General features: G+C 41.6%; 1 protein-coding gene across 1 annotated transcript; it reads left to right on the top strand.

The window, feature by feature from the left end:
- Positions 1-70: 70 nt before the first annotated feature.
- Positions 71-26,175, top strand: oma1 (OMA1 zinc metallopeptidase). Its single transcript, XM_061237885.1, has 9 exons — positions 71-282; positions 1,365-1,845; positions 2,444-2,672; positions 2,924-3,097; positions 3,646-3,753; positions 10,280-10,408; positions 12,090-12,164; positions 13,475-13,624; positions 25,735-26,175. The coding sequence occupies exons 2-9, from the start codon at positions 1,403-1,405 to the stop codon at positions 26,173-26,175; spliced, it is 1,749 nt and encodes a 582-aa protein (XP_061093869.1). The 5' UTR covers positions 71-282; positions 1,365-1,402.
- Positions 26,176-26,182: the final 7 nt, after the last annotated feature.

Here is a 26,182-nt window from a genome sequence, read left to right as displayed (position 1 = left end):
GTGGAACCAAGGTTATATTTATGGGCGGAACCCAGTCTAGATGCCTCACTTAAGTGGAGGATACATTAAATGTGACACAATCAGGTAGCTAACTACCTGCAACTATCGCAGTAACTTCAACTAACTTAACATTTGTTTCACGTAATGTTTGTCACTACAATTGTAAACTGATCCAAGATCAATTTCTGTGGGTCAAACAAGGACATCAATGAGTGTTTTTCGCGTGAATTCGGGAAATGCTCCGGAGGGCCAGACGTTTGCATAGCTAAGGAAACGGCAAAAGTAAGTTGTGACAATGACACACTTAGTTTACCAAGTATTTATAAAACAACTTACAAATAAATACACAAAGACGAAACAAAATGTACGCACAGTTTGCTTGACACTTTTGTGAACGTCGGTTAGCGTTAGCTAGCTTGCTAATATTGCCACGCCAACTTCCTTGCTGTCACGCTTGCAGTTTCGCGGGGCTTTCCTCCTACCCTGTAAAATATTTGGCTTCACCACAGCTGAGACATCTTGGGTTTTTATTAGCTAACTTGGTTGCAGATGTTTTCGCGGCTAAGCGTGTGAAGTTAGCTGCAGACAAGGGCGAAATGCTTCAGATGCAGATAGTTTGGGTGTTAGCAAAGCCCCGCTAGCGATTCAGCTAACAACATTGTTATCTAGCTGCAGATTCGATTTGGCAGGTTTGACTCTTCTGCCAAAACAACACGACTACGATACTGACATTGACATTAAACAGTTTTTTTGGACAGTTTACCGCAATAAAACAAGATTGACTTGTTCCTGACCAGTGATAGCCTTTTTTGTGTCATTTTTATTTGATATTGGTTTTTAGCTAAGAGCGCTGCTGAAAAAACAGCTCATGCTAGGTTTTGAAACAGCTGGTAGCTGGTAACCGGTAACCAGTCCGACCAACTCCATACTGAAAATGGTTCAACCAGTGCAAGCTATGTTTAGAAACAGCTGGTAGCTGTTAATTCCAACTGGTCATTGCTGGATTTTACACCAGGGAAGGCAATTGATAAGTAAATATTTAGAGGTGGTTGGTTCTGTAATTTAGCTGTTTGCCTGACCTGTCAGTGAAGGGTTTGTTTCACATCGGTACACGATACAATGCATCATATTTTTTGCCACTTTGTCAAGTAAATATTTGCAAATTATTACTGTTCTTTAAATCATTCTCCGAGCTGATTAGTCACAGCAATTGTATTTGGTTTCTGGTAAGTGGACTTGGGTGTTGAGTTCAGGAACAAGTCCAAAGCATTTATAAAGCAGAAGACATTCAAGAGTGTTATTGGTTAATTTCAGTGTTGTTAAAAACGTTTCCCCATTGTAACAACAAACTTCCCTCCCTTCAGGTCTCTGCATGTTTATGTGAGAAGCAGCTGAAAAAACAATGGAATTAATCTGCATTCGTTTCATTAGAAGCGGACAGCTGTATAATTTAAGGGCCTATAGTCGAAGTTGGCACCGGGACTTTGGCACTTCTCTCAATCGGCACAGAGCATGCAGTCTTCAGAAGAACAGAGCTCTGGCACCAGGCTGTTTCCAGGTGGGCAGAAGCAGCCAGTCTCCACTATGCCAACAACAGCTGACAGCAGACCCGCTTTGCCAACGATGTAGACCAGTTCACCATGCCTACCTGACTGCTCCTCCTGATGCTAAGGGCACGCTCTTCAGTCTGGGTGTGTCCTACCAGAAGGGATTTCTCCAACATATTCCAGCACCTCACTGTGTGCACAATTTCCACACATCGGGACCCTTGAGAGCCCTGCCAATGCCCCTTCTATTGCTACTCCTCAAGCCGTTACAGAAGCTGGCGGCTATTATTCTGGGAAGGTACGATTTAATGTCAAATAACAACTGATGTCGTTATTCTGTGGTCAGATTACAAACCTGCACAGTAAAATTGTGAAGGTTGTTCAGATATTTACAGGCATGTGCAGGGGCAAAAATGCCCCAAAATGAGCATTTCAAAAGGCAAGTTTCTCAATAAATATTTGTGTGACCCAGCTCTCAAATATGCATCAAATATCTGTATCTTTCATACGAAGCCTGCCTTTGCAATATTATATAGGTTGTTTTTTTTCTCTCCAAATTTACACAGGATAATCCTAGTCCAAAGTATTGTTTGCTGTCTGTCATATTATAGAGCATGAACATTTTAAATGATTGTAATCATTATTTTATGAACCAATAACCCCATTTTTGCAGTTTAAAAGCACAAGATTATCCCCTGTTTAAAGGCACAAATGAAAATGGAAAAATCCATTAATTAGAATTTTGGCTTGCTGGCTCTGTTTGCACTGTGCTTGCGCATTGATTGACCAGGATGCCCATTCTGACTGCTGTTCATTGGCATGTGTGTGCTGAGAAGTGTCTGAGAAGAAGCACTGGAAATGCTCTAGAAAGTTCCTTTGTGGTCTCTTTCCTTTAGGAGCGTCAGGAAATGGTGGGGGGCTCTCCCGCCCAATCGGAAGGAGTTGCTGAAACAGGCAGTGTGGAGGTACAGGTGGCACATAACAGCAGGAGGGGTGCTCCTGCTGGTAGCCTTGTCCATGTTCATCTTCACCCATCTGGATGAGTCTCCTGTCACCGGGCGCACCCGCCTGCTGCTGTTCAGCCGAGAGAACTTCATGGATCTGGCCAACGCAACTTCAGAGGGGGTGAGGCTGGACAGATGAGGAGGGCCTGAATCTGAGTGACCAGTAAACGATCGTTAAATACCTTTTCCCTTTAAGAAAAAAGCAGTCAATACAACAAAACTAAAAAAATATTAATGCATACTGTAGTTTGATGTCGTGCTTATATTTTAATAAACTGATATGGACTTCCAAGTTTCCACCCGGGCCTGCCATTCTGATCTAATAGAATTGTCATTCTAATCTTTGTGCTAATGCTTGGTCCTACCTCCTAGTACATGGAGCTGTACAAGGAGTCATTTATTCCATTGGAGGACCCCAGACACAAGGTGGTGGAGACCGTGGTCAAGCACCTGGCCCAGAGGAACCAGGACATAGAAGAGCTGTCCAGAGTTCCTTGGAGTGTCCATGTGGTGGACAATCCCGCCATCAACGCCTTTGTCCTGCCCGTGAGTCACCCTGTCCCTGTGGTCTCACATCACCATTCTCTGCCCCTCGGGCTCCTTCCTTTCATGCCATTCTGTTCCTTGCAGAGGATCTCCTGCTTATGCCACTGCTGCTTTTCAAAAGCGGCACATGTAATTGTTCAGTTGTGTGACTTGGTTATTTAATCATTAGATTTGTATTGGCTATGTGTGTCTCGTACAGTATGTGTACTTGGTTTGCACCTATTGCGGCTTGTAGCGTAGTGGTTAAGGTACATGACTGGGAGCCACAACGTCAGTGGTTCGAATCCCGGTCGAGCCACAATAAATGATCCCCACAGCCGTTGGGCCCTTGAGCAAGGCCCTTAACCCCACATTGCTCCCCAGGCGCTGCACTGTGGCTGCCCACTGCTCCTGGGTAACTGGGATGGGTCAAATGCAGAGAACAAATTAACCCACAGGGTTCAATAAAGTATCTTATCTTATTGAAGGGATCTTTAAAGTTGCAGTCACATTTTTGTAAAGAAAGCCAGCATTGTAACTGGCTGGGGATGTGTGCTTGTTCTTGGCAGAATGGGAAGGTGTTCATCTTCACTGGCATGCTGGAGGCCGTGGCTGACATCCATCAGCTCACCTTCATTTTGGGTCATGAGATGGCCCATGCCCTGATCGGCCACTCGGTGAGTCTCTCTACAAGCAGACAGCAGACATGTTCACAAGTCATCAAATGCAAGTCCCAGTCAAGTCTCAAATCTCTGAGGGACGAGTCCAAGTGAAGTCTCAAGTCTCCAGAATGGTGCAACCTAAACAACAATATGACTCTAGTAATTAATCACAATTGCTATGCTAGTTGAAGATATAGAAACCAGAAGTGTAGATGACATTTTGTATATGACATTGTGTGCAACAAGCGAAGAAACAGTATTATCAGGGGCACATACAAAAAACCAGGTTATTTCAGTCATTTATTCATCAATGAACTACCACACCTGAGCCAACATTTTGGCAAAGCCTTTCTCAAGCTGGCTGTGGAAAGCCTTTGCCAAAACCTCAGGTCTGGTGTGCTATTGATATATCAATAACTAAGATAAAATAAATAACCATTCTATTTTTTAAGAACTCTGTGTGACTCATGTGACATAATGTTGAGGTCAGAACTATAGAATCCCTCCCCACCTTCAAGCGCAAGCTGAAGACACACCTCTTCAAACAGCACCTCTCCCCATCCCTCCCTACCTCCCTGTGAACCTTAATTGTTGTCTCTGTGACTTGTGTATCAGTATTTTAGTTGGCTAGGTAAGCAGTGTTTGGATAGTTAACTTTGGTGACTTTTGCTCTGTTTGTTTGTTTGTTCAAAAAAAAAAAAAAAAAAAAAAAAAAAAATGGCCCTTGTCCTTATCTTTCTTGTACAGGTAGCAGTTGAAATTGTACTTACCTCTAGGGTCTTTCAGCGAACTTATCCCTGGTTATGGGTATGCACTTTGTTGTACGTCGCTCTGGATAAGAGCGTCTGCCAAATGCCAATAATGTAATGTAATGTAATAATGTAAACATTACCATGGGCCTGTACTATAAGATGAGGGTCAATAACAAACCAGGGGCCTACATGGACACAGATTAAGCTTAACCATGGACTAAATGCAGCTTCGTATGGAGAATCTCCAATTGAATTTTAGCTAGGACTAGGCTTAATCTGCATCTGCGCCTATATAATAATTATTACTTTATTTGTAAACGCAATTACAGTGTTGAAACCCAATAATTTTGGTTTATTAATATACTGTTACTTTTACATTTTTAAATGAAAGGTAAGTGTTAAGCATTTACTTTAATCTTAAAAAAAAAAAAAAAAAAAAAAAAACTTGTATATATTTTTATGCAAATAATCGGGACTACAACTATATTATGCTATCGGAAAACATAGCTAGAATCCTAAGGAATGCCATTAACCCATGCATAGTGAAATTATAACTCATTTTAAAAGCGCATGCAATGACAGTACATGCCAAACTCGGGTTCTACTGCTTTTAATGCCAACGCCTGTTACAAACAAGCTAAAGTACACAAAGTTCATATTTGTATGACACTGGAATAACAATCAATGCTCACGCAACAACTACATAACGTCACCTAACAGGACATTGAAAATAACTCGCTGTCCTGCTTCCATATCGATCTTAAAAATTCAACTCGGCCCTTAAATAGGCTAGTGCCGGGGTCGGCAACCCTGGTCCTGGAGAGCCGCAGGGTGTGCTGGCTTTCGTCTCCACCTTAAAATAAGCAACCAATTCAGACCCAAGAAACCAGGTGAGGTGAGTTAACTGTAATCAACGGCTTTCATTGATCAATTAATGCCAAGTAACAACGAAAGCCAGCACGCCCTGCGGCTCTCCAGGACCAGGGTTGCCGACCCCTGGTCTAGTGCAACCCTTTGCTCATGTTCCAGATCAAGACCCCATTAGATGACCATTTTATTGAAAGTGCAGCTGCTTCTGTGGTCCAAGTTGACAATTAGAATGGAAGAGGCTTTTCAGGCCAACCTGAAAAAGTTCTTTCTAACGTTATTGTACGTCAAGTGGTTCTGTAGTTAGCTTGCATAGCTTTTCGAAATGCAATTTAAATACCATTTGAAAAGCAAGCCAACGTCGCTACAGTGAACAAAATAAGATTTTTTGCGCTTCCGTGATGCCGATTAAACGGTGACATTCTACTGAATCATTGAAACTCATCATTTGGCCAACACAACAGTTTAGCAAACTAACGTTAGGCAACAGTGAAAAGCGGTGACATCAGCTCCTGTGCTATTAAACTGACTGACTTTCCAAATTAGTTTTCAAATGGGCATGTTTCCCTCACAGCCTACAAAGTACAGTATCATCACCATCGGCACGCATGAGGCAAGACAACCTTGTGGTGTGTGGTGTGTTGGAGGCTCTGTGTGGCTCAAGCTATGAAAAAGATCCTCACCCTCTTTGCATTCATTACCAACATTGGTTTGCCTGCCTTGCTCAGTCAACCAAGTACTGTACACAGCTAGCGAAAATTGGATGTCATCAGTTGCAGCGTGATTGCATCAGTCGTATGCAATATATACATAATTTATAAAGCCATTTTTGGCAGACAAGGGAGACAGCTGTGTGGTTTATTGTTGTCATTGAGTATTTATATTGTTCATCTATTCATTTAGGCGGTGGATATATAAAGCTGAAAAATCATAGATTGGGCTACTTCTGTCCAAGTCATAAGCTTACAGTGGAACAAACGTGTATTGTGTGCAGATTAGGACACTGATCTCTGTTGGAATGTATTTTGGTTCTGATTGGTTACAGTAAAATGAAGATGGCAAACATGCAGTGATTTCTGCAGCAAGGTGCTAACCTTTTGTGTTAAAGGTACAATAGGTAATCTTGGACTTCTAGCGGTCTTCTAACAGTCAACGGCAGCAATAAACACGGCCAAACCACAACACTGTTTATCACCCCTTCTCTGTGAACGCGCTGATGTTGAAACGCCATTGGCTGTGGCAATTGGAACCCATTTTCAACCAATGAGCTTGAATTATTGTACAGATATACAATGTTTTGGTACAGAGTTCTGGCCTGTCAACTGCATATTTTGAAACCCAAATTTAAGGACTATAAACGCAGGCAGAGGGTGTGTCAACATGTCAGTGAGCCTTTTTCAATGATAGGAAGGGATTTACAATGGTCTTGTAACAATGATTTAACACAAAGTTCTTTGTACCTTTAAGGCAAAGCTGTTGAGTAATGGCAGTCAAAGGTAGCTTCAGTATTGACCATGAAAAAATACACTACCATACAGAATCTCAAAATTACATTTTGAAAGTGTTGTTCAAATCGACATTTTTGGATCCTCTTGTCCTATTGCTTGTGTCGTCATGTGATTTACAGTCCCCTCCAAAAGTATTGGAACAGCAAAATTCCTTTGTTTTTTCAATACACTGACTATATTTGGGGTTGAGATAAAAAGATGAATACGAGACAAGAGTTCAGAATTTCAGCCATTTCCATTTCCTGGTATTTGCAACTAGATGTGTTACACTACTTAGAACATAGCACCTTTGTTATTGGACCACCCTATTTTTAGGTGAGCAAAAGTATTGGGATGAAGAGTATTTAAGTAAATGAAAGCCAATAACTGTTAATATTTCGTAGGCTTGTACTACAGCCTCTTTCAGTTGTTGTTTGTTTGTTTTTTTCCCTTCAATCTCTTCAGGAGGTGAAATGCATGCTGAATTGGGTCTGGTGATTGACTGGCCAGTCTAAAGCCTTCCACATTTCCTCCCGAATGAAGTCCTTTGTTGTGTTGGCTGTGTGTTTTGGGTAATTGTCTTGCCGCATGATGAAGTTCAAGTGTAGCATACATGCAAGGAGCCAAATAATATTTCTGAGCTTGAGTTCTGCCAGGAAGAATGGGGAAAATTTCCAAAAGCAAGAAGGCTTTTTTGATCAGGGGTGTCCAAAATCTTGCACACCACTACAGCTTGTGGGTAGTTGCTTTGTTAACCACATGTGGCAACAGGCGAAGCAAGGCTGCATGAAGAGGCATCCTTCAATGGAATAAAGTGAGAGAAATATGCAGAGAGGATGCTGCTCAGGGATATATGCTAATGTGGTTAGGTAGCATCCCTGTGTTATCATTACACACACTTCACAGCCAGTGGGGGGCCACTTTAGCATCTTTATTCTTTAAAATTTCTTTGTGTGGTTTTTCTTACATTTTGCCTCATTTAATTGTATGACCTGGCAGAAGGTGTATCAAGTTGTTATTGTTAAATTGCTGTTAATTTAATGCTCTACGGGAACCACCAGTTATGTTTTGTGCATGTCTCTATGTGGAGCGCTCACTTTTTATTACAGTCCGATAAGTGACATCTTTATCTTTCTGTTAAATATTTATTGTTGTCCCTGATTGATGTGTGTTGATTGAAGGAGGGATATTACCAGGCTTTATGAGGGTATGTCATGTTTATCTCCACTGTTATGGAGATTGTATGATAGGGTGTCTCTATTATGAGAATTTGAGTAAGGCCTTTGCTTGGATGTGACAGGTGTTAAACTACTGATAATTTCCTCTGTATTATTAATACACGATGTCTCCTTTACTCTGAAAATTACATCCTAAAGCTGTAATTTCTTACATTTGGAAAATTATTATTTTTGTGTGTGTGTGTGCGCATATGTGCAGAATCAAAACTAAAATGGGTCACAAGCCTACACTCGCCTCGTTTCTTTGATATCAAAAAGAGGTTTAAAAAGCGGTCAGTGTACCCTGGTGGGTTCCAGCTGTACTGCGTCTGAGCCTGGGGAAATGACTGATGCTTCCTGCTTGCTGAAGGAAGATTAATTTCTACATAGCTGTACTGTACATGGTATCCTTTTATGAAATCTTCTAAAATTCCAGCCAGTCAAAATGCTAAATGGTGAACCTAATTAGCACAATGAAATAAGGACCCATCCGCGATATAAGATGAAATGAAATGAAATGATTATGATTATTATTATGACAATAAACCAGGAATAGAAGAACATCTATTCTTTTATATTGAACTCGTACAGTATCAAGTAAAAACTCTGCAGAGATATGACCTTTTCCATCATGAATGAATGCTGCGGCGCAGAGCTTTCAGAAAGTATTCAGGTGGCTTCAACATTTCACATTTTGTTCTCATGCACCTTATAATTTTAATACTTTGAACACAATAAATTCAACATGTTTATGAGACCTTGGTTACTTTTATTCAGCCAACGTTTTTCAACAACATTTTTCAAACTTGTAAGGAGTAAATATCTCATGTCTGTGTGAGATTTGCACATTCGTGTTTTTGAATGTTTGTGATTGAGTCCGATTTTAAGCCATTATTTTTGAGGTTTTTCTGTGTGCTTTGGGTCATTGTCCTGTTGGAAATTTTATTTTTGGCCTAAACTCGGATCTCTTATGGACTGAAATTGGATTTTCATTGAGGATTTGTCTGTATTTGGCTCTGTTAATCTCTTCTTTGATGATAACAAGCTCTGCAGTCTCTCCTGCTGAAAAGCACCCCATAGCATGATGCTGCCACTAACATGCTTGAGGATAGGGATTGTGTTACTTGGGTTATGGGCTGTATTTTGTTTGTGCCAAACATAACACTTTGTTTTCAGGCCAAAGAGCTGAACATCTTCCACAAAGTCTTCTTCCAGAAAGTCTCAGGGTCTGTCCCACAGCTTCTGGCAGATCCCAGTTGTGACTTAATGTGTGCCTCTCTCAGAAGTGGCTTTTGTCTAGCCACTCTCCCAGAGAGGCCATATATGTGGCCAAAGTTCTGAAGCAATTTCTCATATCTGGACATTTCTTCCCATTTCAGCTTTGCAGCTAGGTGCTGTTGTGGGCCTTTTGGTCATTTCTCATCCAGCTGCTTATTTTGGTAGGATGACCTGATGTTTGTAGTATCTGGGTTGTGCCATATATATACATTTTGTACACAATGTTCCTAGCTAGGTTCCTAACACTTTGCCAGTCTTTTTTATAACCTTCTCCATCTTTTTCGCCTCCTAACAATTTCACCTCCACAGGCAGTGCCCTAGTCTTCATGACAGTATGACTAATCTTATGCTTATCTTGTGAGACCTTGTTTTGTTCATTCTGCTATAATGCAGTTGTACGCATGCGGATTAAATGCGTTGATGCATTTGGTTTCTCCAGAAAATAAATACACCTGGTCAATGCTTATCAATTGGGCAATTTTCAGGTTTTTATTTTCAATATAATTTTATTTCATGAGGACTTTATTTCAGATATGAGTTAGGATTACTTCTCGGAGTAGAAAAAAATCTGTGACACAGCACAATGAGAAATAAGCAATGAAGGATGAAAAGTTGTGAAGGCACTGTAATTCCTGTTGAGTTTTGATATTGGATATTTGATTAAACCGGTTACAGCAGTATATTTTGTCAGTATTTGCTGTGTGTATATTTTAGTTGCTAGCTGTTATCATCAGAGCTGAAAGAAAGGTTCATATTTTTTTCTGTATGCATGATGTGATTCTTATTGAAACTACTGCCATCCTGAAAAACAAATCCAAGTATGAAATGTATCAAGATGTCAGATTAAAAAGCGAAATCCATTTTCACTTCTGAAGAGACCTTTTGTGATGGTTGCTGCATGACTGAGCCCTCTGCTTTCGCTCTCTGTCTCCCTCTACAGGCGGAGCAGGCCAGCCTGTCCCACCTGTTGGACGTCCTTTCCCTCCTCGTGCTCACGGCCATCTGGGCCGTGTGTCCTCAGGACAGCCTGGCCGCGCTGGGACACTGGGTCCAGGGGAAACTTGTACAGGTGGGGATGAAAACCACGGCCAAACTATAGCGATTCAGGCTGTCAGGAAGGGAGCAGTTCATAAAAGTGTTGAACAATGGAACAGCTAAATTTGCCCTTCCGGTCTTTAACTGCTGTGCTATCAGAAGGTAATGCGTAATCAGTGCAGCTTCAGTGTACAGTAAATTTCACTTGCCATTATAATGCCCACTTGCCTTGTGCAGGTGCTAAGTATAACCATCACCATAAGAGGAAAATTTCTTCAGCTTTTGTAAACCGTCTTTGCGTGTGTGTGCATTTACCCAGAAATCAGCAGAGAGGTACCTCCTGTTCTTGCTAAAATAGCCCAGATTAAATGCTCACCTCTCTCTGGTTCTGCTCACTTCTGTTTTCTTTTATCTCCGACCGTAGGGAACAGAGAACAGGTGGCATGAACCAGTGTGCACATTACATCTTCATTTCAGTCAGTGCTTTCAGATTAGTTTAAATGTTTCACCGCTAATTCATTTGAATTGCTGTTGTTTACTGCGATAAGCTTTTAACATGCTTTTAACCCTTGTTAAGTATCATCCGTCATTTCCCTCTGTTTAAAGGTGTAGGTCGTTGTTGGAATGCATAATTTACTGGATTCGGTATTGCCTACATGGCAGAATTTGCAGTGTTGGGCATTAGTTTGATGACGTGCACAATGACAGTAATACCAGTTTTTCAAATTAAATGTAAATCAAATCAAATTGAACTTTTATTTGTTTAGCACATTTCATTTCAAGATCAATGTGCCTTACAATGAGATAAAATGAAAATTAAATTAAATTAAAAATGAAAAAATAATACAATGGCAAGCAGTAATATTAAACAATGATGATCAGTTGTAAAATAATAATAATGACAGAAACAGAAAGGCACACATTCCCATTCCAGCTCTCATGTGCACACGCAAGCACGCACGCACGCACGCCCGCCCGCCCGCCCGCCCGCACGCACGCACGCACGCACGCAGTGTGAGAAGGCTGAGAAAGTCTGTTTTAAACATGTCCTTAAAAGTTTCAACTGAAATGGCTACCCAAAGCCTGGATCCATATGATATAACTCGGTAAAAAAAGATTTCCCCCTTTTTTGCATTTTTAGCAGTGCAGATTCATACGCGCACTGATTAGTGTTATGGAACCCAGAAGGTGCGCAATACAGTTATGGCACTTGTTTTAAGTGTCACCTATAGCTGCTAGAGCCTGTTTTACAAAACGTGCCTTTGATCTTCATAAGAGTAGAGACTAGAGTATGTCATCGGAAACGAGCGCTGTTCATCTTCCTCCCCGACCACGCAGTGCACACAGTGTCACGCGCTGGAGTGTCTGACAGCTATCGGACTGAAGGGAAGTGCAGTCTCTGATTATGCTGCATAAATAATGGGCACTCTAAATGCCCTGGTGGAGATTCAGATGGAGAGAGGCATTTGGGAATGTTCTCTGGGGCTCACTGATTCACTAATAATGTTTGCACGAGCTGCGAAAATGTAAACTTCTGCTCCTGAGGAATATAGCAAAAGGGTAAGATAAAGATGAGTTAAAATGCTAAGATTCCCTTTACTGTGGTGCATTCCGTTATTTCCCCTTGTTGTCAGCGCCCCTAAAACGTAGTTAATCTTTATTTTTTCCCCCTTCGTACCTCTTTTACGTGAACGAGTATTTTCTCTTTGATTCAGGTCATGTTCAATCGGCCGTTCAGCAGGAAACTGGAGGCAGAAGCTGACAAGGTTGGACTACAGTTGGCTGCTAAGGTATGCGTGTTGATACCAGGAAATATAGGTCAGGTTTCCGAGTCTTCTGTCTTCACTGACCTAGAGTATTCGATGTCTGAATTTTGTCCTAAATCTGAAGCTTTAGGGAAGGGGCTCGTTTCCAATGTGGCGAGTTAGTTTTTTCTTAAGTTTAACCTTCATGTGCATTGCCCGAGTTTATTAGTACTCTCTATTGGACTAAGGATATTCTGTTAAATATCTCCTACCATTCCGCATGGTGGTCCTTGGGGCAGAACTGCTGTTTTGTTAGACCATTAACCCATATATGATGTATAGCCATGTAATCTAGATTGTAAGAAATCTAGATTAGTACTCTGAAATGTACCCATTTCCTCAGTTACTTTCAGTTACATGGATGAAATGTGTAATTCCATTATAATTATATTGGATATCATATGCCCACCAATCACTAGGTGGCACTGCAGGCACAGGGAAGTAACACTGTCCTGATGGCAGAGACAGTGAATCATTGCTCACCATTTTCAAAGATCTTTAACAGAAAAAGACAGCGAAGTCCCACCTTATTTCTGTGCTCAGCCTTGTGTGGGTTAGTCAGACCTCAATGTATGAACAAAACAATATGTCATGATGCCTGCACAAGGACGCAGGTCTGTTTCCCAGACAACCGTTCAGGTTACCCAGTCTGTGTGTGTCGGACGTGTCTCCATGAGGAAATGCATCTCTTTAAATTATAGAACTGTATTTTGACACGGTGCTATTTGGCTGGTTTTGGCTAAAACCACCATCCCCTTTAAAATATGTCTCTTTTTACAGTAAATGTTAGAACCACAATATGTCTTCATTCTCTGTCTGACCAACAAATTCAAGGTCTGCCCTGCTCTCTACCACAAAGATGGACACTGATGTTGGTTTAAAAAAAAAAAGGGCAAGATTGAACCATCTTATGAATGACAAAGTTTATCATGCATTGTATTTAGAACTATATATTTAATAATAATTGTTATAGAACCATTCATAACACAGGATGATATTTTAGGCTTGTAATGTATATTTTAGGTGTAATGTAATGTATGCTTGTGCTCAGTCAGCTCAAATCAAAATTATTCATTTGAACATGTTCGATGTAAACCATCAGAGTCTGCATTTAGGGGCATTCCCCATTGACCTCTGCCTCAGTGCGGAATTGGTGAAGGATAGCAAGCTGTTGTGTAACCCTGCTGTCATTAACCTCGACATGCTATTTGTCCGCTCTAAATGATATGTATATCTTGGGTATTGCTGGCGCGTTGGTGAGTAACCGCATGCTCTCTTGCTCTCGTTAACCTCAGGCTTGTGCCGATGTACGGGCGGGACCAGTCTTTTGGCAGCAAATGGAGATTTCAGATCAGCTGAGGGGAGACACCAATGTGCCTGAATGGCTCTCCACACACCCTTCCCACAGGAATCGCATCGCCCAATTGGACCGCTTGGTCCCTGAGGTAAACACACATTCACACCAAATAATTTTGTCATGTTATGCTGCGTAAGCATCCACATATGAACCAGTTTATATACGTCTTACACACACACACACACACACACACACACACACACACACACACACACAAATATGCTTGGCATCAGTGCCTCTTTTCAAGCTTCAATGTCCAGTGGGCTTATTACCAGATGATTACCGATATATTGTAAGCTCTGTAAGTCTTTGGACAAAGACATATTTTTATTGATTTGGCTCTGTACTCAACATTCTTAGATTTGTAATCAAACTGTTAATGTGCAGAGTTTCAGCTTTTATTAAAGAGCATTTTTATACATTTTGGTTTCCCCATGTAGAAATGACAACACTTTATGCTTAGCCCACCCATTTCATGGCGCCATTACATGTGGGTATTTCTGATTGGTCAGGTGTGTTCAATCACTTATTTAGTGCAGGTATAAGAGCTTTCAGTATCTAGTTTTGATTATAGGCTTTTGATTGCCTTTGATGTCTGGTCCATATGTTGACAAATGGCCATAAGAGTTGTGCTAATGAAAGTCAAGGAAGCCATTATGAGGCTGAGAAATAAGAAAGAAAAAACACACAAAAGGTCGGAGACATAGGCCAAACTATAGGCTTGCTAAAATAAACAAATTAGTACATTACCAAGAAAGAGAGCCCTGTTTCTTGTACTTCACTTAAACAATCCAGGATAATATGATGCGTAATGTGTCAAATTCTCTTGTTAATTAAATTTGGTCTTTCACAAATTTGAATTACAATTTGATTAGTGAATCTAGCTCTGAATCATCTCAGATAAATGCACTCACCCGCTTTGATATACAGAGGAGGTTAATAACTCACCTAAAACAGGATTCTTACGTAGACCGAACGGGAGGTGGCTCGGCCCTGCTCTGCCCTTTACAGGGTCAAATTGAAATTGACAAAAATAAATTAGTTACAATTTCTCATCTTGTGTGCACAAAAAAAATATATATATATACTTTTAATTTTAGGGGCTCTGTAAAAATATTTTCAAACTCTCATAATGTAACCTACAGCATGTTGTTTTTTTAGTAGCAAATCGAACGTAGCCAGACCGGCCAAAAAGGGTGGAAGCCTGGTGATTTACAAAAGACAGATTTACTTGCTTTCTGATAATGCCACCACACTGAAACAGGTCATTATTTTTCATGAGTTCCCAGCGCATGTGACAGCAGCTACAAAAGGAGCTGACAGGTCAGCAGGTCCAAGTCAAATATGAAATCATATTGCAAACAGGTAGCCTCTTTTTTGCTATTCTGCATATTAAACTGGGTAATGTACAACTTAGTGGTAAAGCTCACAGGACACTTGGGTACCCAATGAAAAAGCCAAAATGTGTCATACAGCGGTGCCCCAAATTGCAGAAATAATAAAGGCAAACTATTCACTTTTATTTCTGGGGCTGCTCATAACATCTCAGTTGCATTAACATTTTCTCAAATAAATATCATAATACAGACATCAAATTGAATTCAAAATACAAGTCAAGAAAGAAGATCAATAGCCTAATCTAATCAGACTACGGCATTGTATCTATCGAATTTTGCCAAACTTACAACTAATCTGGGGAGGGAGGAGTGGGAGTGTGCAGGTGGGGACAGCGTTACAGTGCATCTGGGCGGTTGGCCATTGTATTGCATTACAGAAACAAATGAACTGAAAACCAGAATGGCTAAAATTTTATCTGTGTTCCTATGAGGCAGTGCTCGGGTTGGCCACTGCTCACGTGGTGCACAGACAGCACAACTCAAAGAAAGGGTTAGTGTCAGAAGCTTAATAAATGGTAAATGGTTGGCATTTATATAGCGCCTTTATCCAAAGCGCTGTACAATTGATGCTTCTCATTCACCCATTAATTCACACAATCACACACCAGCGGCGATTGGCTGCCATGCAGGGCACCAGCTCATCAGGAGCATTTAGGGGTAAGGTGTCTTGCTCAGGAACACTTTTTGACGCACCCAGGGTGGGCTCAAACAGGCAACCCTCTTACCGCCTGAGCCAATGTTGTCCCTAATAAAACAAAAATAAGGCAAAACTGGCAACCCAAAACAGAGAAGATGGTGCAAAAGAGCCATGTTCAGCCCAGACAAAACATAGCAAAACGTTTTTGTTTTTTTAAACGGAAATGGTGGCGCGTTGTACATCCTGTTGCAAACTGGCGGACTGACTGACATAGTACGGTTTGCTCCTATGGCATCGGAGAAGGCCTACGTTATTAGTGATTCAGGCTACACCCCCGAAACACCCACCAAACAGGAACAAAATACCTCAAAGCCTATTGCAAAACGTTGCACACCATTGGGTGAAAACATGTCATTCAACACAGAAACCGTAGCAAACCGTTTTCAGATTGACCATGCCCCAGAACTCACAATGTAGTGCATACCATCCCCTAAACCCCAATTATCTTAACTCAAAAACCCTGGCCTCTTGTAGCCTTCATAACGAGGTAATTGGCCACAGCTACTGTCATTGCAATGAATCACAGCTGTGGCCATGAAGGGCCATGATGCTACCTGGTGGACAACACCCTACTTTCCCTCGACACCACAGTTCCCCACAGGGTTTTGAAAAGCTGTGGTGGTGGTACACTCTCTTCCCCCTGGGAGAAAATGTACTCCTGGTTTAAAGTGTTTGGAATCGCATTCCAGTGTGGCAGTAAAAATATGGCACCACATGCTACATCTGATCACATTCAACTTAAATATTAATGGTGAATGTCAAGGAAAACATTTCTACAACATTTTCAACTTCAAATCGTGGAATATTTAATCAACAGGTTTGGAGCAGAGATTCTCAAGAAGCGAGGTTCCAACTGCATGAATATCTGGTGTCAACATGCAGCTTGAAACACTACTTGAACTTGATTAACATTCAACAGCTTTGAATACATTAATATAATCGACAAAATGCTACATACGGAGTCGGGATATAGCTTTGTCAACTTGATGCTGGAAATAATGTAGCCTACTAGTACAGTGCAAGTGTGTAGCTATTAGTTGTTTTAAATTGACAGACCAGTGTAACCACATTGTTAACACTCACTGAGCACTTTAATAGGAACATACTTATGTGATTATCTAATTGGTCAATCATGTGGCAGCAGTGCAATTAATGAAATCATGCAGATGTGGATCAGGAGCTTCAGGTAATGTTCACATTAACCATCACAATGGGGGGAAAAAATGTGATGTGATTTTGACCGTGGCATAGTCTTTGGTGCCAGACAGGTTAAAAAAAACAATGAGCAGCACATCGGTGGATGGAAATGCAAATGAGACAACGGAGGTCAACGGAGAATGACCTGACTGGTTTGAGCTGAGAGAAAGGCTACCAACTTAGATAATCACTCTGTACAATTGTGGTGAGCGGAAAAGCATCTCAGAATACACAACATGTCAAACCTTGAGGTGCATGAGCTCCCAACAGCAGAATACCATGCCAGGTTCCACTTCTGTCAGCCAAGAACAGAAAGCTGAGGCTGCAGTGGGCACAGGCTCACCAAAACTTGACAGTTGAAGACTGGAAAAACGTAGCCTGGTCTGATCATTTCTGCTGAGGCACACAGATGGGAGGGTCAGAATTTGGTTTCTGGTAAACCCTGTTGATACAGCAATGCCTCGCATTTCTCTGTATAGCAACATGCCGATCAATGTTCAATATATCAATATTTTATGACGTCCCTAATATATACACAATATCGGAAAGCTTCAACAATGCAGTGTTTGCAACAATTCAGTCATACTTTAGCAAGAAAAAGGAGGGTAAACTGTCTTATTTTAAGCCATCAAATCATATTAAGAATTATTCGAGGACATGACATGGCGCGCTATTGCGAGGAGAGGCTCCGCATTGTGCCGAAGAAAAGCCGGAGCTGGTTTTGCTGAAGGCGCTCTGCATTAATGAGGCGCCCAGAGAATCGCCTCCATCTTTGAATTAAACCTGTGGACATAAGCAAGAAGCGCTTAACGAGAGTGGCGTGGAAATGAGCTGCTTAACGATTGGCAGTGTGGGGATCGGGCCGTGCCTGCAGCTGTGGAAGGGGCTCGGCGGGCGCGGGAGGAAGGGCTACGCGCCGAGCCTTTCGGCAGGTGAAGCGTCCCTCGCAGAGCCAGTTATCCGCGCGTTGCTTTGCTCTGCTGCGGCTGCAGGACTCATAGGCAGCGCTGTGAATAATAAATAACGCGTTTGCATTGCCATCACGGAAAGATGCACACGTCTATTGCACATCGACAATACGCTCAGCCTTGTTATTGGGCTTCGTATTCGAATGTATGTACGTACACCGTGAGCACTTTATTAGGTATTTATTAGACATTTTTTTAACGTATTAAGTCTTCTGCTGCTGTAGGCTATCCACTTAGTTTGATGCATTGTGTGTTCGGAGATGCTCTTCTGCATACCACTGCATGGTTATTTGCGTTACTTCCTGACTTCAACCAGTCTGGCCCTCACCCTCTGACCTCTCATTAACAAAGTGTTTCTGCCTGCTGAACTGCTGCTCACTGGATGTTTTTTTGGCACCATTCTCTGCATGACTGTTGTGCATGAGAATCCCAGGAGATCAGCAGTTTCTGAGATGCTCAAACCACCGTCTGGCACCAAAAACTATTTTATGGTCAAAGTTACTTAGAACACATTTCTTCCCTATTCTGACATTTGGTCTGAAAAACAGCTGAACCTCTTACATTACATTACATTATTGGCATTTGGCAGATGCTCTTATCCAGAGTGACGTACAGTTGATTAGACTAAACAGGAGACAATCCTCCCCTGGAGCAATGCAGGGTTAAGGGCCTTGCTCAAGGGCCCAACGGCTGTGCAGATCTTATTGTGGCTACACCGGGATTAGAACCGCCGACCTTGCGTGTCCCAGTCATTTACCTTAACCACTACGCTACAGGCCACGTCTGCATGCTTTTATGCATTTAGTTGCTGCCACATGATTGGCTGATTTAAATACATTGCATTAACAAGCTGGTGTACAGGTCTACCTAATAAAGTGATCAATGACTATATATTCAAGGTTTTTTCCTTTTTTATTGTTACATTCAGTGCAGACATCCAGATAGAAATTGAAGCTGTCCTGCTATCAGAAAGCTTGGCAAAACCACAGATGGTTTGCCACAGTATTTTGTTATTAGCTGTTTTAAATTTATGTGAATGTCTGAGCCAGCTCTGCATATATCAAAAAACCCGGGGGCTGTCAAAAGGAAAGTTCACAGCAGAGATTCATGGGAGTGCACCAGTGGCCTACTATTGCACAGTAAAGATGGAGAAAGCATTGATTCAGATATGGAATCACAAGCAATTGCCTTTGGCCTATATCAGAAAGCATATTCTTATTGTGTATGTCATTTGAAATTCACAAGAAGGCAAGGGGCATTAAAAAATAGATTTGTATTCATGTATTTTATTAAATTATTATTTTAATTAAATGTCTCAGCTAGCTGCTTAGTGGTTATGGTCCTATTGGTGCTCCTTAGGGTTTTGTTTTACCCAAGCCGACACAAAATTACTTCAAAGCATATGGCTGCTTCATGCTGATTGACTGACACTGACATATGCTTCTTGACATTTTGATATTTGACTTCATTACTGTTAGAAATTTAGGCATATTTGCTGTTCAGTGCATGGTAAATATTAATCTCTCTGTTTTCTTTCCACAAGCTTACTTTAATCATTCTGTCTATTAAACTGTGGGCTCCAGCCCTTTGTCCCCCATTCAAATTTAATCAGTCTACAGATGCAATTTTCTGTACACTGGCATTGGAAATCACAGGGTACTGTAACTTCGTGGAATGATTGTGGAACGAGTTTTGGTCACACGCCAATGGGTGCAAAAATGACTGTTTAATATGCAACGGGGACTGATGGCGGTGCTAGGTTAAATGCATTGCAAAGGCATGACACACACAGGAATATACTTAACCTTGAATTAAATTTTTATTTGACAAAGCAAGTTTCCCTGCTTACATGCGTGTGCATTAAACATGAAAAGAACAGATGGTGAAGACATAATTGGTCCTCAGCTGTGGGCATGCATGTGCACACATGCACTTATGGAGTGGCTAGTACTATAGGTTAGTACACGGGAAACCCTTTTCACAATTTGAATTCAAAATTGACCTTTTGAGTAGTTTTACTTTCTGTGTCATGTCCAATACCTTTATTTCCTGCTGTGAACCGTGAACCTTGAATACGGAAAACAAATGTTGGATAGAATAACCTCTGACTAGGTTATTAATTTAAAACTTACAGCTAACATGAAATTTGAGTGCATAACTTACTTGCTTCCCTGAAAATATAGAATATAGAATATAGGTTTCTTTTGTGCAGTGGAAAAGGGGCATATATGATGTCTGAGTGGATTGTGTGTAATTATAATTATGTAAGTAGTGGGGCGGGGTACTTGTTTGTACTTGTGTATGTGAATGCAGAAACCAGATCTAAAACGGGTAAGCATCGAAATGGCATGATCCTGGCTCCTTTCCGCGTTCCTTTCCGTCACTTGGCACAAATGTGTCGAGAGATTTAATCTTCCATTACAATCCAGTGCTGCACAATTGATTAATGTGTGCAAATATGTTCTCCCATATTTTCTAAAAATATTCTCATGATTCGAGGAAACTAAACAGTTTAAGCATTGCTATCGGACATGACTTCTGAGGAGCATTTGGATACTGTATTGGGTGTGTTCCTTTTAATTTTATTTACGTCAAAGATGTCTAGCTAATTTTACGTGAACAGTACTATCGACTGGAAGACTCATGGTTCAAAAAGTGATTCTGTGATCTTGGCTCTTCTATGATCATGTCTTTTATTTATTTCAAAATGTCCTTATCATTTTTACATGCAGTATACTCTATAGAGCATGTGCTGCCACTTATCACAATGCAGTTTGCAAATTTACTCACACAGGTATTGGTCTGAGGAAGACATTTAATGTCTGATTGAGACATTTCCTTCCCTGCCAGACCAGCTGTGTGTGGTCTTCAGGGGCTACCGGCCACAGTTGGCATGGGCACAGTCTATATTTCATACCTGACTGTGAAGCCCATCCAACACTCTTAAGTGTTTGAATGCTTATGAATGAAAAACTGAAGAACTAAAGCACTCTGTCAAAAATAATATGATAATAATATATATAATGATTGTTTTTTCCATATGAGAGTTCAAATAAAAATAGCAGATTTTTGCCATGAGTCATTAAGATGAGATGAAAAGCGTCAGGTTTGGGATCGGAATATTGGTATTTTGCTAAACCATAGGTAATTCAGTGATAAACCAATTTCAAATGCATACACCTACACACAAGTGATTACTATCCTGGATGGCAGTCAATCCCGTTGCCAAATAAGAACTGAATAAGGTGCTGGCTTCCCTTATTTTAAATTATTGCTGGTTCCTTTCATCATTGAAGTAGCTGGGTTAGTCATCCAGATGTAGTTTGACTCCGAGCGCTGTGTGAATCAGCGGCTGATTCACTCATCTTACTCACTCATCTTAATCCTGCTTTCTGTTGGAAAAGCTGCATTTCAGCTTACATACAGTACTCCATCCATCTTGAGAACTGCCCAAGCACTTTCTCATTGGCTCCTGGTGAGAGGGGGAATGGTGGTTGAATGAGGAAGCACGTTGTCCAAAGTCACCCTTTGATTCCACAAGCTTTTACTATGTGGCCAAGCCGTCACATACCATGAACTTGGAAGGCCATGGTAAAGGTGCGACTACATTTAACATCCATTACATTACATTACATTACATTACTTTACAAGGCATTTAGCAGACGTTCTTATCCAGAGCGACGTTCAACAAAGTGCAGATCAAACACAGGAACAAGTGTGAAGAGGACCGAGAGGACAGTATGGTTCCGAGTCCTAGTGTGACCATACAGATACAGTCGGAACCCTTGAAGAATACATCAGTCCAAAGAAATGCTGGGGCAGGTTATTTTAGTCCAGTGTTCCTGATCTGGTGTCAATGGTAGTATTGAAGTGCGGTATTACTCTGATGGGGGTTGCTCTTCCCCATTCCGTATGTCCAAGTGACCGCCTGATAAATCTGGCCAGAATTTAATAAGGTGCGACTACTTTTAATCTCCAGAAAAATGAAGGGGCAAGTTATTTCGCTCCAGTGTTCCTGATTGGGGGCAATGGTAGTGTTGGGTAGGGTATTACTCTGATGGGGTTTGTTAATGCCCCATCCGTCTGTCCATGAATTTGCCTGCCCGTCTGGAAAGAATGTGAAAAAGCATATATTTTGCCCAAATTGAGATACAGTTGTGTGCACAGAAGAAATGATTCTCTTTTAGTGAATATCCGATTTATGGGTCTCGCCTATCTTCACAATTGCATTGTTCGCAAAGGTATCTGTGCCATCTTCTAGTTCAGAGGTGCTCATTCCTGTGCCGAGTATATGCAGGTTTTCATTCCAACCAATCACCGCACCAGATAATTTCATAAATTAACACCCCTATAACCAGAGGAGGTGAATAGGCATGCCGCATAAGGAGAAAGAAATAGCGTTGTGGCAGTAATGTGTTCTAAAAAATGATGCAGAGGGGAAATAAACACAAACCATGTAGAGTTATTTTTTTTAAACAAGTTGGTGACGTGTCATTTGTCATTACTTGTATATGCCACCATGCTGTGATGGCTCACACAGGGAAGCAGCTGCTCTGCAGTCATCAGTCTTCACAGCCACAGACCTGCTGCTATTCCGCTGGAATGTTGGCCTTTTCGCTAGTCTGTTAGGCTACATGTATATCCGGTTGTGTTACGATATCTTTGCGCTTGTAAAATTTGATGAGGCAGCAAAATAAAGTGCATTTCACCCGCTGTTTCTGCCATGACAGCTTGCTTCATCGAGCATCTGAATAATATATTGCCCAAGACTGCTGCCAACAAATATTTCTAGTCGGTTTTGTTATTCACCTACGGTATACTTTTAAATGTCAGAAAAGCAGAACCCTGTTTTTCTTCTGCTTTTTTTCTTTCAAAAGTGATTAGCTGAACAGAAGGTCCAACTATCTTTATGCCTTAAATTAAAAGGCAGTGTATTTAAATAAGAGTGAAGTGAGTTGCCTGAGGATGTAGTTTAATAATAGATTACTGGAATGCACAGAATACTGAGGCAAATGTAACTGGATTTGGATTTGTGATCATGTGATTTATATTTTCATTTATTTTCCATATGTCTTTCATAAATTTTTTCAGTTTTTGGAATACCAAATCATGTATACCTGCATACATAAATACATTTACAGGATTGGAGAAAGATTTCAACATTAAAATAACAAAATCACAATTACAAAGGCAGTTGCACATTTCAAGTCATTTTAAGTTGAATGCCATACACACTACTACTACTACTACTACTACTGAATAAATTAAAAAGCTGTTTCATACAAACCCCTTCTATAATCCTCCATAATCACCGGATCTAAACATCATTCAGCATTTTTGGGAAGTTATGGAGCTGAGTATGGAGTAGATCTCCATGCCCTTCATTCCCCAGTGATCTAGAAGCATTCCTTTCTAAGAATGGCCCAGTATCCCACTACATGCAGTTCAGAACTTCAACAGTAATGAAGCTGTTCTGATGGGAACGTATGGCCCTACTCCTTATTAGTTGTTCCATTTTATCCAAACCCTGTGTATATCAGCATTCATTGCTGTAGCCTTGGCTGCTGATTTGGGAGATTTCAGACAGAGGCATGATGTCCGCTGCTGCTTATCGTACCGTGGTTTGCAAGCCGAGCTTGCACAGACATGGGTCGGAGGAGGACCCTTACAGGAGAGTTTTATAGGTGCCCATCAGTGGTTTCTGGCATGCAATAAGACACTGCCATCCTGCCTGCCTGAATCCCTCCCCACCCTGCGTAGTGCTAGATCAGATTGTGCCTTGCTAACTGTCAGCCACAGTCAGTACTTGCATGGTATGAATTATCGGGCCGATCTTCAATATTACAATATTGCTGCAGGAAAAAGATGACGGTGAAATGCTAAATTTTCAATATGTTATTGAACTGTTTGAGGATAGTTGGAAGGATTGTCATTTCTATGGTGGATATTGGTTGCATTGTCATTGATTTAACATTAGCAGTGGGCATGTTGACACTCCTCTATAGGAGACTGGACTGAAATGAGTTTGCTTTGCAGTAGATTGTGGGATGTCCCCCCCTCCCCCCTCTCTCTTGAAGTTACCATAGCTTTTCTCTTTGTCATGGACTGGTTTTGAGGTAGCTCTACTCAATGAATATGGATTGTAACTCTTTCAATATTTGAACATTGGCATTTACATCTCCCAAATTAAGGGCTTAAAGGAGAATTCCACCCTAAGCAAAGACAAAGTTATGGACTGTATCTTGTGATAACATACTCACCAGCCACTTTATTATGCTATACTGATCTAGGACCGGGCATGTCCCCACTATGTCTCCAGAACAGCACTGATTCAACAATTAAAACATTCCGTAGGGTTTTTGGTCCAGGCTGACTCAATACCATCACGCAGTTCCTGCAGATTTTTCAGCCACACATTCATGCTGTGAATATCCCATTACACGTCATCCCAAAAGTGCTCTATTGGATTATGATCTAAGGAATGTACAGCCCATTGGAGTAAATGGAACTCACTGTCATGTTTGTGGAACCAGTGTGAGATGATGTGTGCTTTTTGACATGGCACATTATCCTGCTGGAAGTGTCCATTTGAAAAAGGGTGTAGACTGTGTCCTTAAAGGGAGACATACGGTCAGCAACATACGTGGTGTGTAAAGAAAATTATTGCTAAACTATTACACCACCACCGCCAGCGTGCACCAATGACAGGATGGATTCACGCCAGTTACTCCAAATTCTGGCCCAACCATCTGCGTGTTGTAGCCGATTTGTCAGATCAGGTGAAGTTTTTCCAATGTTCAGTCATCCTGGTTTGATCCTGTGTACACTGTAGCCTCATCTTCCTGTTCTTTGCTGACAGGAGTGGTATTCTGCTTCTGCGGCCCCACCTGCTTCGAGGTTCAACGTGTACAGTACTGAAAACATCCTGCCCGTTCTCCTCTGACCTCTCCTCTGTTTATTGCACCATTCTCTGTAAATTCAAGAGACTAATGCTTGACAGTCTCAGGAGGGTAGCTGTTTCTGAGATGCTGGAACCATTATGTCTGGCACCAACAATCATATCACAGTCCAAGTCACTTGACATATGTCAAATTGTGTTCTGTCAAAGAAAAAAGTTGCAGTGGGGAATTTTGAAATCTGCGGGGGTATGATTTTTTATTTTGATATATTTGTATTGGCTAGTTAATTTTCACACAAGCAATTGGAGCCCAATGTGCATCAAAATACAAATGTGATTTAAAAAGCTATGGCCATGAACTTATGGACCTATTCTAAGTCACTTTGAATGATTAAATGTTTCAGTAGTTATAGTGAACTGAAATTGTGGTTTTAGATAACTTCTGACTATTTTACATTTCTCAAAATTAGTCTTGGCAAATTGGCATTGGCCCATATTGATGAGATCTTCAGCTCTATTCAGGAAACTCCCTGATGTGTTCATGCTTCTCTAATCATTAACTGTGCCCTCTGACTCTGTGGGGTGTGGTTGCACTGTTGCTTCATTTGTATAATGCTTTAATGAATCAACCGTTAATATGGAACAATTAACATTCACAGCTCATCTGCAATAAACAAGATTAACTTCACTTGGCATTCTTTCTTAGTGGATCTGCCCCGACATGTCTGAATGTCAGATCAAAAGTCCATGTATCATGCTTCTAGTTCTGTGGTAATTAGAGCAGTTCCTAAGACACTGCTCCTCTGTGGCTTTGTACCAGCATAGATGTGTGCCTCTGAGAATCCTACTTCTTTTCTGACTCATGTGATGTCTAGCCAGAAGATTAAAACCTGTAGTCCTTTAGCTGGTAATTGAAGCTTGTGGAGGGAGGAAAAAGTGTCAGTCCCAAAAGACTGATTGAGAATGCTAATGCACATCAGTTTGAGGTCAGAGGTCAAAGGTCACGGGTGCCGTTACGTTTGTTTCCCTGTCCCCCCCCAGGCTCTGGAGCTGAGGGCGGCCTGCGAATGCCCCGCCTTGCCTGGCACCGACCCCCGCACCATTTTCTCCAAGAGCGTCAAGCTGCTTCTGAACAGCGTGCAGGTGAAGGGCCAAGATGGGGAACACAAGGGGACCGGGGGTCTAGGGGCCCTCACTCCTGCTCAGGTGCCTGCAGTGGCGAATCAGGGGGCACAGCCTCAGCTAGCGGCCCCTCCCTCCCTCCCCCAGGCTGGAGCGCTGGGGGCCCCTCCCTCCCTCCCCCAGGCTGGAGTGCTAGGGGCCCCTCCCTCCTTCCCCCAGGCTGGAGCGCTAGGGGCCCCTCCCTCCCTCCCCCAGGCCGGAGTGCTAGGGGCCCCTCCCTCCTTCCCCCAGGCCCTGGTCAGCAAGCAGGCGGAGCTGCCACCTCCCAGGAAACTCGAGGAGGAACCGAAGACGTCCTGAGCCTCAC

The sequence above is a fragment of the Conger conger genome, chromosome 4 (assembly GCF_963514075.1).
Source record: "Conger conger chromosome 4, fConCon1.1, whole genome shotgun sequence".
Lineage (NCBI taxonomy): Eukaryota > Metazoa > Chordata > Actinopteri > Anguilliformes > Congridae > Conger > Conger conger.
The sequence above is the reverse complement of the archived record's forward strand: the minus strand, read 5'-3'. Positions and strand labels throughout refer to the sequence as shown.

Excerpts from the sequence above, each read along its gene's own strand:
- oma1 (XM_061237885.1), top strand. The coding sequence starts at position 1,403 with ATGGAATTAATCTGCATTCGTTTCATTAGAAGCGGACAGCTGTATAAT. Across the intron at positions 1,846-2,443 it reads GCGGCTATTATTCTGGGAAG|GAGCGTCAGGAAATGGTGGG; the intron begins GTACGATTTAAT and ends TCTTTCCTTTAG. Across the intron at positions 10,409-12,089 it reads TCCAGGGGAAACTTGTACAG|GTCATGTTCAATCGGCCGTT; the intron begins GTGGGGATGAAA and ends TCTTTGATTCAG.